Source organism: Onychomys torridus, chromosome 6, assembly GCF_903995425.1.
Source record: "Onychomys torridus chromosome 6, mOncTor1.1, whole genome shotgun sequence".
NCBI lineage: Eukaryota > Metazoa > Chordata > Mammalia > Rodentia > Cricetidae > Onychomys > Onychomys torridus.
Window position 1 is genome coordinate 88,860,762 of NC_050448.1, and position 13,293 is coordinate 88,874,054.

At 38.1% G+C, this 13,293-nt stretch overlaps 1 protein-coding gene across 1 annotated transcript in view; it reads left to right on the plus strand.

Annotated features, from left to right (window-relative positions):
- The first annotated feature begins 5,571 nt into the window (after positions 1-5,571).
- Positions 5,572-13,293, plus strand: part of LOC118586239 (zinc finger protein 99-like) — a 127,998-nt gene continuing 120,276 nt past the window's right edge. Inside the window, exon 1 of the mRNA XM_036191378.1 lies at positions 5,572-5,894. Within this exon, the coding sequence (XP_036047271.1) occupies positions 5,572-5,894 (323 nt within the window). The remainder of the gene's footprint in view (positions 5,895-13,293) is intronic.

Genomic DNA, 13,293 nt, shown 5'->3' on the forward strand with positions numbered 1-13,293 from the left:
TCTAGTGTTGGCTCCAGACTTTTATGGGGAAAGAACAAATTCAATATGGGTATGGCATTTTGTCTTCCAGGGCTGCTTTGAGACCATTACTGATGTTCTACAATTCACTAAGAAAGTAACTTTGATAGTTATTTTGACTTCCTACCTGTTTTATGGTAAAACACTATCACAAACGCATCTTAGAGAAGAAGAGGGTTTGCTCCAGCTTATGGCTTATAGTCCATCATTTAGGAAAATCAGAGAAGGAACTTCAAAAGAAACCACAGAAGAACAATGCTTGCTGTTTCACTCATAGTTTCTTGTTTAGCTGCCTTTCATACATAACTCAGGAACAAGTGCCTAGGGAATGGTATTTCCCACACTGGACTGGAACCTCCTACCATAATGAACAATAAAGACAAACCCCACAGACAGACACATCCATGACAACTGTGCAAAATAAATTATTGCTAACTGTGAAAATAATATAAGCACTCTTGAATCTGCTCAACAAATTTTAAAGCAGAGAAGATTTGAACATTTATTTCAGTTTAGAAGGTCATCCAATCTTAACAGAATAAATTATCTATATCATTCACATTTTTTGAAGAATAAACAAAAGAAAACCAAAAAGCTTGTAAAGCCATAAAAACATTATGTTTACTTCAAAATACATATCTAATACACAGAGATAATAGATACATACATACAACAGACAGACAAACATAATACATACATACATAGTTTAATACACTACCTAACACAATCTCCAGTGCTAGACACAGAAAATCTCCCTTCAAGTTCTTGGTTAGGGGAGTGCAGCAGACTCTCAAAAACACGTAAGCTATTAACATTGTCCTTGTTTGCCTCATAGAACTTGAGTATATGACATCAGATGCTTTGGAAACAGATTTTCAAGGAATAAAACTGGAACTTATTAGCTGATAGATGTAGGAGTGGTTGTTTGTGCTTTACCCCTGAAGTACCACCCCTAATAGGCACAAGGTAACTGCTAGGTACCTGCCCCCAACCCGGGGGGAGCGTGGCCAACAGGGGACACCTTAAGACCCAGAATGCAAATGTGCTCACTCTCTTGGCTACCTCTTGGTCTTGGATGCTGGATGCTGGTACTGCAGACCTAGGCAGAGTTCTCCAGAGAACCACTTTGGACGTGCCTCACCTCCCCTGGATCTGCAACCAACTCCCCTTTTCTGGTTCTAAGTTAACCCAAAATAAACACCTTTGATTATCAGATAAACTCTGTGGGAGTGCCTCATTAGATACACTCCTTTCTGAGGACTACTTCTCATAGTATTAGAAGGTATTATGCAAATTACTGAAGAAGAAGATCTACCAATAGTCCTCCACATTAGTTAAAGACCATGAATAACAATGACTGGCCTAAGATGATAAACTAAATGGAGCAATTTTTATCTCGAGGGTAACCAACAGGTGTCTTATTGAAGGTAAGGGCAGCTCAAAAGAGGGTACTTCTGCCTGTTACTATAAACTTAGCCAACTACTCATGCCTGGAGAGTCCATAGACCATAGAGGAAAAGCTACTGCTGCCATCTTTGTAAACAAATATAATTCACAATTGTGTTAAATGCTTATCCTCTTCCCACAGCAATGTGCAATTCTCACTACTCTTATGACAAGCTCCCCCCCCCCACCATACAGATGTCATTACAGAGACCTAAAAAGAAGTAAGTCTCAAAAAGAAAACAGAACAGCTCCAGCTCAGGATGGCTTAAAGTTCACTGAGAGTGATGAATGAATAAATTGAATATTTCAGTGTGGTAGGTTGCCACAGTGGCTTAAGTTCCTTCAAAAATAGAAATAAAATGCAAAATAACTCATGTATAACACTTTAGTTTCAAAAATATATCAACATAAAGACATAAAGAAAACTATTAAAAGAAAATATATCCATTAAAATAATGAATGCTTTCAGAAAAACAAACATACTAGAGCAAATGAAGCTATTTACTTAAAGAATTTGTGGTTCTAAAATTTTTAAGCAGAAGTGGTATAGTAGAGACAATTTGCCATTAAGCATATTTCTTTTCCTGCTAGGAATATAGCTAAGCTAAAATTTCCTTCCTCCCTTCTTTCACTCCAATTGTGTTTGGAAGAGACACTGTTTTTAGTATGTGTTTCCTATTTGATGTTGTTCTTGGTTGTATTTCTATTTTTGTTTATGTTATTACTGGTCCCCTCTCCTGGACAATATTTGAAAATTGTCCATATTGTATATAGTTTTATATTAGTTTTAGAACTTTCTTATTCAGACAAAAAGGGTAGAGGTACCTGTTCCACCTATGACATTGGGGTTCCAGTCCCTGGGTCATGGCCTCAGGGCTAGCTTAAGACCAGAGAGGCATGTATGCCTGGTTCTCTTCTCTCCCTTGTGGGTTTGGATGGTGTGGACTGACATAGGTAACAGAAGCAGTGTGGGACCAGCCATCAGCCTTCCAGGACTCTGCAATGATTTTGCCTATCCTTTTTAGTGAGTTATTCTCCCCAATTTATATAATAATAAACTTCCTAATACCCCTTAAGCAGACTCCCTTGGATTTCTCATTATACCTAAATATCCAGACTTTTCTTGACTATTTGATTTTTAAAAAGCTATAGTGCCCTCCTTGTATGAATTCTTCATGTACCCTGATTTTCTGATTTCATACAAATGAGCATTGCTAGGTCAAAAATGAGCCTGTTACTGATGAGAAAACTGAGATTGCTAAATCACTACATAGTGGACAACACCGTGGCTGCAAAGCATCTCCTTATGGCTGAAAGATCATTTGAGTCTTCAGCAGACTCAGAGTTTTGGTTTGGAACAAAATGTAAAACCCAATTTTTTTTCTTGCCAGATGGGAGTTAGTTATATATGATTTGTTAAATCACCAAATGTTAGTACATTGATTGTAGAGACTATTATTCCATAGATAGTAAACAAAATTTAGATCAGTTGTTAAAATGAACAGTTTGATTCAAATTACAAAGAGCAATTTCTACCTTTCACTTCATTCTCTTGATTTCAAATTGATGAAGACTACAATAGTTACTATCTTTCCATTTATTTTTTTTCATTCACCCCATCTTAGTTAGAGTTTCTATTGCATTGAAGAAACACTGTGAATACAATAACTCTTATAAAGGTAAACATTTAATTGGGGTGGCTTACAGTTCAGAAATTTAGTCCATTATCATTAAGGCAGGCATGGTAGCATGCAGATAGACATGTTGATGGAAAAGGAGCTGACAGCTGGAACAAAAAGTGAACTGAATTAGGCATAGCTTGAACATAGGGGACCTCAAAACCCACTCCTGCAGTGTCATACTTCCTCAACAAGGCCACACCTCCTTCAACACCACGGCCATACCTCCTAATAATGCCACTCCCTAAGACCTTATCGGGGCGTATTATATTCAAACTACCATACCCCATTAGCCACTTTTATCTGTAATTATTCATATTAAATTCCCATTACTCAACACATTAGTATGTTCTCCTTCTGTGTGATAGCCCCTGCCATGGACATGAATTGGTGATTAGCTAAGAGTATGAAGCAAATTATGACTCGTCTTACTGATCTCTGTTGAGAATGGTTGAGGACAGAGTACCTGTTAATCTTTGTCTCCTATCTTAGAATTAGTTCATTTACATAGGGATCATACTAGAATGACTTTAAAAGCTCAATTAGCTATGTTTTAAGTCAGGATGTCTGTGTGCACTACAGCACTGTCTGTTTATGGTTTACTTGAGCATAAAAAGTTTCTGAAAACTATATTTTATAAACTGGAACCACTGTGTCTTTTTATCTCATTGTCTTCCTCCTAGCAATGGTTTAACACTTTTATCCAGAAACTTGGTGTGGTGGTGCATCCTGGTAATTCCAGAATGTAGTGGGGAGGGGTGCTGAGAATGGATGATTGTGAGCTCCAGGCCAGCCTCAACTCACAGCAAATTCTTGAAAAATGAAAATAAAACAATATAGTTCCACCAATCTTAAATGATGTCTCTATATACTAAACCTTAAATTCTCATTTTATATTGCCAAAATATCATGTATCTTTGTTTTAGATTAGTATTATTCTTACAAGGTAAGTGGACTAAGCCTATCTTTATATACTGTTTAATCCCTGAGATTTTTAAATCTGTTTACACACTTTCTCAAAATTGAATGAGTATTTATCATATTTTCAAGGAGATTCAGTCACACTACATCATTATAAGATAAATGTATATTATTATATCTCAATGTGGGATTTCTCAGTTGAAAATTTTCTTCTTGTACATTTACTAGGTTCCAGTGTCCATCACTGTTTTCAGACCGTGGTAGGTACACAATCCATAGTTGTCATTCTCTGTTTAAAATATTTTTTTTGTTTTTGTTTTTATGTCAATTAGTGTTTTTGCCTGCATGTATATATGTGTCAGGGCCTATAAGGCCAGAAGATGGTGTTGAATCCTCTGAAACTGAAGCTACAGATGCTTGTGAGCTGCCATCTGAGATCTGGAAACTGAATTTGATCCCTCTGGAAAAGAAGTAAGTGTGCTTAAACATCTTAATCAAGAGCCAAGTCCTCAGCTCCCCATATTTGAGATTTACTTAGTTTTGCCTATTTATTTATAAATAAATTTTAACAGATCTTTGGGAATTTCATAACATGTACCCCAATCCTACTCATTTCCCAGTCCTTTCATGTCTTTCCTACACACTTGTAGCCTCCCCCTTCCAAACAAAAATTTAAAAACAAAAATAGTAAAAAGAAAGAAAAAACTTTGGTCCTTGATCTTTCCCACCTCTTTATCATATATTCATTTGCCACAATGACCTTAGCAGCTTCAGTGTGTCACGCAGTGTAACCTTTCACCCAAATAGCTTTACTTGCAAATATTGCAATGAGCTGTTGGTCTGGTTCAAGGCCTCTGTCTTCTAGTATGCCATAAATACTGGACCCTACCTGAATTTTTTCTCAGATATCCTGTTGTTACCCCACATCATGGAGATGCTGTGGCTGTGGTCCTGCAGGACCATCCCATTCACATACTATAGCAAGTCACAGATAGCCTAGATACTGGGGTGGGTCAACTTAAGGCCCTGGATGTGGGTGTGGGTGGTAGATGAGTTGATCAGTTTGAGCCTCCACTGGCACCATTCCTCAGGCAAGCATCAGAGCCAGCGCTCCTGCACAGATGGTAAGGGATGGGACCAGCCCTTCTGTGGGCAGGGCCAGCTCTGCAGTTTCAGTGGCTGGTGAGGTGGAGGACAATTTTCCAAGGGCCTTCAAGGATCTCAGACCCAGCTCTCCCATGCCCACAATACCAGGGCCAGTTCTACCTGGAGGGGGAGAAACTCTACCACTGAGGTGGCATCAAAGGGCAGGAAAAAGCTTCCAGCTGCACAGACCAGCTCTCCCATAGGCTCAAAGGTAACATAGGCTACATACATCATCACAGATCCCTGCTGCAGTAGGACCACAGACCCAGATGTGGTCCTTGGCTGCACCTCAGGCCTGGACTTCACCATAACCTTGGATGGCCATACAGGAGAGTCAGATTGGTATGGCCTTGGCAGCAACATGGGCCTTGGACACCAACATTACCTCAGACTTCAGGCATCTGCATGTTTTGTGGTGGCAACACATGCATGGACATCAATAGAGATCCCCTTGGACCCTGAAATAGACCCAGTTACCATGACAGCACAGGTCACTCAGATTAGTATTGCCCCTGAAGCAATATGTACCCTGGAAATCAACATGGCTTCAGGTGGGGGCCCACACCACAGTCCTTCCATGGTAAAATGGGCCACAGATGTCTATACAAACCCCAGCTGTGGTAAAACCATGGATCCAGACATGGCCGTGGTCAGAAGCACAGGCCTGGGCATTACTTGCCCCAGGTATCAGTGTATGCCATTCATATCAATCAGTAACTAATTGTCCCCCAGTGCCTGCCTGAGGAGATTTCTATCAGGGTCCAGAACAGATGCTACAAGCAGCTAAGGATACTGATCTGAGGGATATTCGAAACACACTGAGTTTGTTAATCCATTCACTTTATTTCTCAGTCAATTCTATCTACACAGCTTCTTTTCTGTTCTCATACTTAGCTCCTCTCAGTCTCTTCTGCTGTTCTCTCATCTCTATCTAGTTCTTCCATCTCTGTCCTCATCTTTGTTCTTCACAATCAATTCTCCATCAATTCTTTTCTTTTCCATTCATGAACAACTTGTTAGGTAAGTCTACGAAGTAAACTCTCAGGGACAAGTGTTCTGATAAGAGTCACACTTGACAAAGACTTGGTCAGCTTCATTGGTGACTCACAACAGATGTAGTTTTTAAAAAGTTCTGGCTATCTCGTAAAGGGATAGCTACAAAAATTACAAGGAAAGAAATTAAATCAATGAGAGATTTAAGGAAAAGGCATAGAGAAGCTATAGGCATAGCTTTGTTGTTCATGACATACCCCTACATACATTCATAAGGCTACATTTTTTTCTTGTCTTTTCTTTCCTTTTTTTTTCAAGACAGGGTTTCTTTGTGTAGTTTTGGTGCCTGTCCTGGATCTCACTCTATAGCCTAGGCTGTCCTCAAACTCACAGAGATCCACCTGGCTCTGACTCCTATGCACTGGGGTTAAAGGCATGTGCTACCACCACCTGGCCACAAGACTATTTTCTTAAGGCTAGTGGCTGGCATGATTGTCTCTCACAGTGTTCCTTCTGTGTTGCCCTATTTCACTACTGTACTTAATAAAGCTGATCATCCAAAAGTTAAGATATAGTTCAATACAGCCAGAAGATGGAGCCATTCTTTGTAGCATAACAAATGTTGTTAGAGTCGCCAACTTACAAAAGGAATACATTAGTTAAATTCCACTACAAGTGATCTGTCTTGATTTTATTGCTGACAGAACTATAATGAAGTAGAGTTTAGGTCCTAGGTAAAACTCAGTTTCTTAGCTTAGTAGCAAGAAAATCTGAGGGAGTATCAAAGCATGCAGAAGGCTCAATGACACCATGCTGCTTTGAGAACGAAGGAGGCTACATGGCATGAAGTGGGACATCGATGCTGCTTTTAGGAGAGACAGGAGCATTTAACAGAACTGGTGGTGAAGCAAGAGAGGAGAACTTCAGTTCTATGATCACACAGGAGTTAATTTGCCTGTAGTCTAAAGGAGGTAAGAAGTTAATTCCTGTATCAGAACCAATGAACAGTTGTGTTTTCTCTCCTGACACTCAAAGTGGAGCATCCTTACAAGTCCACATATATTTCTGGCCAAGAGATCTGAGTGGTACTAAATTAGTATAGTTTTAAGCTTTTAAGTTTTAGTAATATGAATATGAATATTTTAGTTAAGTATTTAACAATTTAATATTTATATTTTTCTACCCAGTTCAAGATTCATTGTTATAAAAGAAATAAGAAAGGAGATATTTTCCTAAGTGTTTACATCTGGCTGAAGTTAAATTTGGGGTTAATAAATCATAAATTTTGGAAAATTACTATTTCAACTGCAGTAGTTATATCTTCCTTGAACACATTGTCATCAACTTGAGAAATTACTCGTGTGACTGTTATTTCTTTCCATCCTAGGCTTCAGAGTTCTTCAAACAATGAGTAGAGCACTAACAATGAAAGGAATAAACTATAAGGACAACAACTCTTGAATCTTGTGGGAATAAAAATGAGTGGCAAAACATATAAAACATGTAAATTCAATTACATAAGTCTCTTGAAATACAATTATATAAGGGAAGAAAATGTTTAGTAAGTTGCAGGAACTAAGCACAAGGAAAGAGAGTAGAAAAGTGTTGAGAACAGGCTATGTCTGCTTTCAGTTACAGTTCCCATGTGTAAAACTGAGTCTGTTCAGACCATGCTTTTCTCTGGGAGACTTCACTTAGAAGAAGAAGGATGACAGTGGACATGATGGGTACATATAATCGCCATCTCTCTGGTGATGCTTTCCATGCATCACAGTCTTATTCTTGGGAGTAGAATGGGTGACACGGTATAAATTTATCAGGGCTAATCAAGCCTGTAGGAGTACATGGATGGATGTACTAAAATCAAACATGGGAAAACAGGCTCAAGAACTTATGAGATAAACTAGAAAAGTGAAAAATCCCTAACCTAGGTCACATAAAGGTCATTCAGAACTGTGATGGTGATAGGCCCCCTTCTGATAACCTGTTATCTGGCTAGCTGGGGTACATCAAGCAAAACCAGATGGAGAGCTTCAAATGGTCCCCTGGATTCAGCATTGTTCCATCCATGTTGTTGTCATGACCTGTTTACATGCTGTCTATCAGTCTTCTGGACCTGAACTTTTCATCTACTTACCACTTATCCACTTGTTCCTTCATCTGGATGCATTCTTTCCCTTTTACCTCTGAAGCTAGGCACACTCTACAGCTCAGTTCTCACACCAGTGAAACTGATGGCTGCTGCTGCTTCCTACATTTGTTCTCTTTAGCTTGGCTGTGTTCCTTGCCTTCTCAATAGAGAGGACTTACATTTCTGTCAGCCTTCTTTTAAAACCTCCTGCTTTAACCCCTTTGAGATGCTTTGTAAAACACACATGCATACAGATACATTTGTGTGATGCTAGCATTTGTAATTAAGACTGGAATGAAAGCATCTGTGTTGGTTTAGGCCAATTTACCCAGGAAAACATGAATATATGGCATTTTTCCATTAAAATGTTCATACCCTATGAATTTATTATTACACAATAAATTCTGGCATTGTGTAAAGACACACCATGACCATCTATGGTTCTTAAATAGTGCACTCACCAAATGTAGGCATGACATTCACATGATATTGAGAGAAATGGTAAGAATTCTAGTGTTTGAAATTGGCATTTTTGAACCCAATCATGAGTATAAAAATTTAGACATGCAATAAAATTGCACCAAATGAGGAAGACACACACATACAATAATTGTCAAGTATCAATATGTACAATCAGGAAACAATGTTTCAATCTTGAAAATATGTACTAGATAAAATATAGTCAATAGAGAAATTAAACTAAGAACTAAAGAAAAAGTGTAATGAAAATAACATGTGAAAGACCACTTTAGAGCAGTAAGTTTACTTAACATACTGAGCTTAACAAAAGTTACAATATATTAAAATATTCAATAAAAATTTCAAATTTATGTATTGAAATAAAAAGTCATATCCTTGTATACAGAAACATTTAAAAAAAAAACAGACTGAGTACAGATAAAAATTCAACAACAGTGATCTCATTACACACAGATCCTGTACATTGGTAAAGGCAAAGAACATGGCAAAGCCTGGATGACTCTTAGAAATTACGATTTGACAAAAGAGCTAATAATAAAGCCACCAGCCTTTGGATGGTGACATGTAGTAGGAGTATATATTTGTGACTACTGCTCCAAAGAGATGGGAGCTACATTTGCTTTGACATAACAAGCACTGAATATTTAGAGTATGTTAATCACTTGATCCTGTGCATGGAGAATTAACAGAGGGTATGGATAGAATCTTAGGAAATAAGTTCTTTAAAAGAATATAAAGTGGAAATGGCTGAGAAGATATAAGGAAAGACACCTGAAGTGATGCAATAAAGTGATATAATGTCCAGCAAGAGAGGGGAGACCACTAAGGAATTATCTAAAGTGTCAGAGATAAGACGGCTCTGGAAAGACTCATGAAAAAACACCAATAATGACAAACCACCACCACCAATAACAACAAAACACTCATAATAATGACGCTAGCCATAGCTTCATCATTACTAACCAAAGCATAACTCCTAACTTGACTTGAAACAGTCAGTTTGGTGATGAGGCATGTGATAGGAATAGGTGTAGCAGGAAAAGCATTGATTCTTCTCAGTTAATGATGAAGTGCTAGTAGGATGTGATAATAGTACATGGGAATTAGATTTAGATTATTTCTGCAAAAGGGTGGGGAAAGAGGCATTCAGAATTCAGGAAAACATGTATTAGTATGCATCTGTGCATTTACATACAAGAAAATAAGTATTAGCAAGAAAGTCAGAAAGATATAAGAGACAGAAACAGACTATCTGAGAGGACACAAAGGACACCTGAGGCTAAGCAACACAGTAGTAGAAACAATGAAGAAGAGAGAGAGAGAGAGAGAGAGAGAGAGAGAGAGGAGAAATACAGAGAGCAATACTGATTTACTAAGATTTAGTAACAGAAGGTGATAGGGTCCCTAAATACATAAAAGTGAACAGATTTATATCCATATGTATATTTAAACTTGTGGAAATGTAAATAAAGACCATAGTATTGACTATATTTTAATTTTCTAATTTCCCATGGTTCATATGTGTCTTCAGAATTCAAGCAAAGTTCAAATAAAATAATTTAATATAATCAGGAAACTGATGGAATTGGCATGCTGTTCATTATTGCACTGTGCAATTTATCTAGCTGAAAAATTGAAACCTCATCATCAGTGTGTGACAATATAGACTAAACATTCCAAATAAAATTTGATGAAGGCATTTTTCCAATAAAAATCCACATCACTTGTGTGACAATCTAGGTTCAGGAGACTGCTATAAGCATTAATTCACACATGAGTGCAGGAGTGCTGAGCTCTCATCGTAAATGGCTGTTGAACATTTCATGCTCTGTCATGTCTCATTGCATTAATAGCTGTGCATGTGATGAGGTCTGTAACCTAAAGCTATTTTGCAACACTCTCTCATGCACTTGTCATGAATTGAGTAGCCATAGACCTTATTAAGCTATCTTGTTTCCAAAAACCTTGTATTTCCAAAAGCAAGCCTAGCATTTGATGTAATATTAATGGCATTTAGGTAAGTTTGGAAAAACTTGTATATATATATATATATATGTGTGTGTGTGTGTGTGTGTGTGTGTGTGTGTGTGTGTGTATGTACATTCGTATATATATACATGTGTATATATACATATATATGTCTTTTTTTCTTTATTATTATGTGTTTTAAATTTTATACATCAGCCATGGGTTCTCCTGTCCTCCCCCATCCCGCCCCCACCCCCACCTTCCCCCGAACCCCTCCCCTCCATTCCCATGTCCTCCAGGATCAAGGCACCCCTGGGGATTCATTTAAACCTGGTGGATTCAGTACAGACAGGTCCTGTCACCTCCTTCCAGACTGAGCAAAGTGTCCCTGTGTAAGCCCAAGGTTCCAAACAGCCAGCTCATGCACTAAGGACAGGTCCTGGTCCCACAGCCTGGGAGCCTCCCAAGCAGATCAAGCTATTCAATTGTCTCACTTATCCAGAGGGCCTGATCCAGCTGGGGGCTCCACAGCCTTTGGTTCATAATTCATGTGCTTCCATTTGTTTGGCTATTTGTCCCTGTGCTTTTTGCAATCTTGGATTCAACAATTCAGACTCTTGCAGACCCTCCATTTTCTTGACAGTTGGACACCTGGAGCTCCACCTGGGGCCTGGCTGAGGATCTCTGCATCCACTTCCATCAGTTATTGGACGAGAGTTCCAGCATGACAGTTAGGGTGTTTAGCCATCTGACCACCGGACTAGGTCAGATCAGGCTTTCTCTCGACCATTGCCAGCAGTCTACAGAGGATGTGGATTTTTTGGGGACCTCTCCAGCACTCTGCCTATTCCTGTTCTCATATACCAGATTTTTCTTTTTGAAATTAAATAATGCAATAGTGGTCTCCTAGTTACCGTTTTCACTTTCTAAACTACTGGATGGACAAAACCAAAGTATATTACTCGCTAATTATTGCCTTAGGTCAGCCCTTAACTTCTTTGAATTTCTACATCTTATGAGAAACCGTGAACAAAGCAAGTATGCTGCAAAGTTTTGCTCTGTGAGGCAGTGAGCACAGTCCCAAGAACCTGCAAACTGACACTGTCATAATGTCGAGCATTTCAGTTCCTTTCCCAACAAGCCAATTAATTAGATAATTCAAACAAAACACCCAGGAAGGTATTATTTTCTCATTTTAAGGTTATTGAAATTAATTTTCCCCTTTGGATATGTTTTCTGAAAAGTGTTGTGGTCTGGAAAGCTGTCCTTGAGTTCGTAGAAATCAGTGCTATTATTACCATCAAAGCAAGGTGATGAAAGTAAGAAAGTCAAGAGAAGGAGAGACAAGTATGAATCACAGGCTGGCAAGTGCGCAGTGAGGGTGCATTTTGTCCCCGAGACTCATTGCAAAGGGAAGGAGAACAAGGTTGCCTGCTAAATTCCACACAGATCCCCCAGAGCAAGCACAACACTCTATCTGTGTCCCCACACACATGTGCACTGACATACCATGCACACACAAATAATGATAAGAATGCTAATAAATATTATAAATATTTTTAAAATGAAATTCTCATTTGTAGTGTTCTCTTTAAAATAAAATAATGAATGGTGACAAAATGAATAATAAGAACAATAAAGCAAAAGAGAAGAAGGAAAAAGGCTAAGATTAATAGAAATGAAAGAATGAACCATCTAGTTCCATTTTAGGAAATTCAAGTCATTGGAATAAACTTCACAGGAAAATATTTAGAACACAATACTTTATTGCAGGGCAAATGAAAGCAACAATATCCAAAAGACTGAGACTTAAGCAGACACTTCTTAGCACCAAGGGGAAGGAAGTGGAAGGGAGAACATCTTGCTAAAAGGAGCAAAAGCAAATGATCTGACATTGAGGAAATCAGGAAGCAAGCCCCAGGAAGCAAAAGAAATGAATCTCGTCTACTGTGTATTAAACACAATGTTTGCTAACTAAATCCTTCCATCAAAGTATCAGATAGAGGTTAAAAAACAGGCCTGGATGATGTTTACAAGAATAGTGAAAATTAAAGGTTAAAATTAATAGATGAACTGATAGATAAAATAGATATGCTAATGGAAGACAAGCAAAAGACATAAAATTAATATCCGAGGAGGCAGAATTTAAGATTAAAAGCAATAAACAGGATAAAAGAAGACACTGGGTAATAAAAAGGCAAGTTTAGGGAAGATATATGAGCCACAAAAATATACATACCAAAAAAAATACATGAAAGACAATTCAAAATTCACAGCTAGAAATGAAAATATTAATACAAATACAATATTTGCAAATACTGTGACTCTCAAAATTGGGCAAATACATTATAGATAAATGACTGATAGTTCTAAATGAGTCCCAGAGTTTAGTTCTTCTCATCTTTTTTTTTTTTTTTTTTTTTTTGGTGTTTTGAGACAGGGTTTCTCTGTGTAGCTTTGTGCCTTTCCTGGAACTCACTCTGTAGCCCAGGCTGGCCTCAAACTCACAGA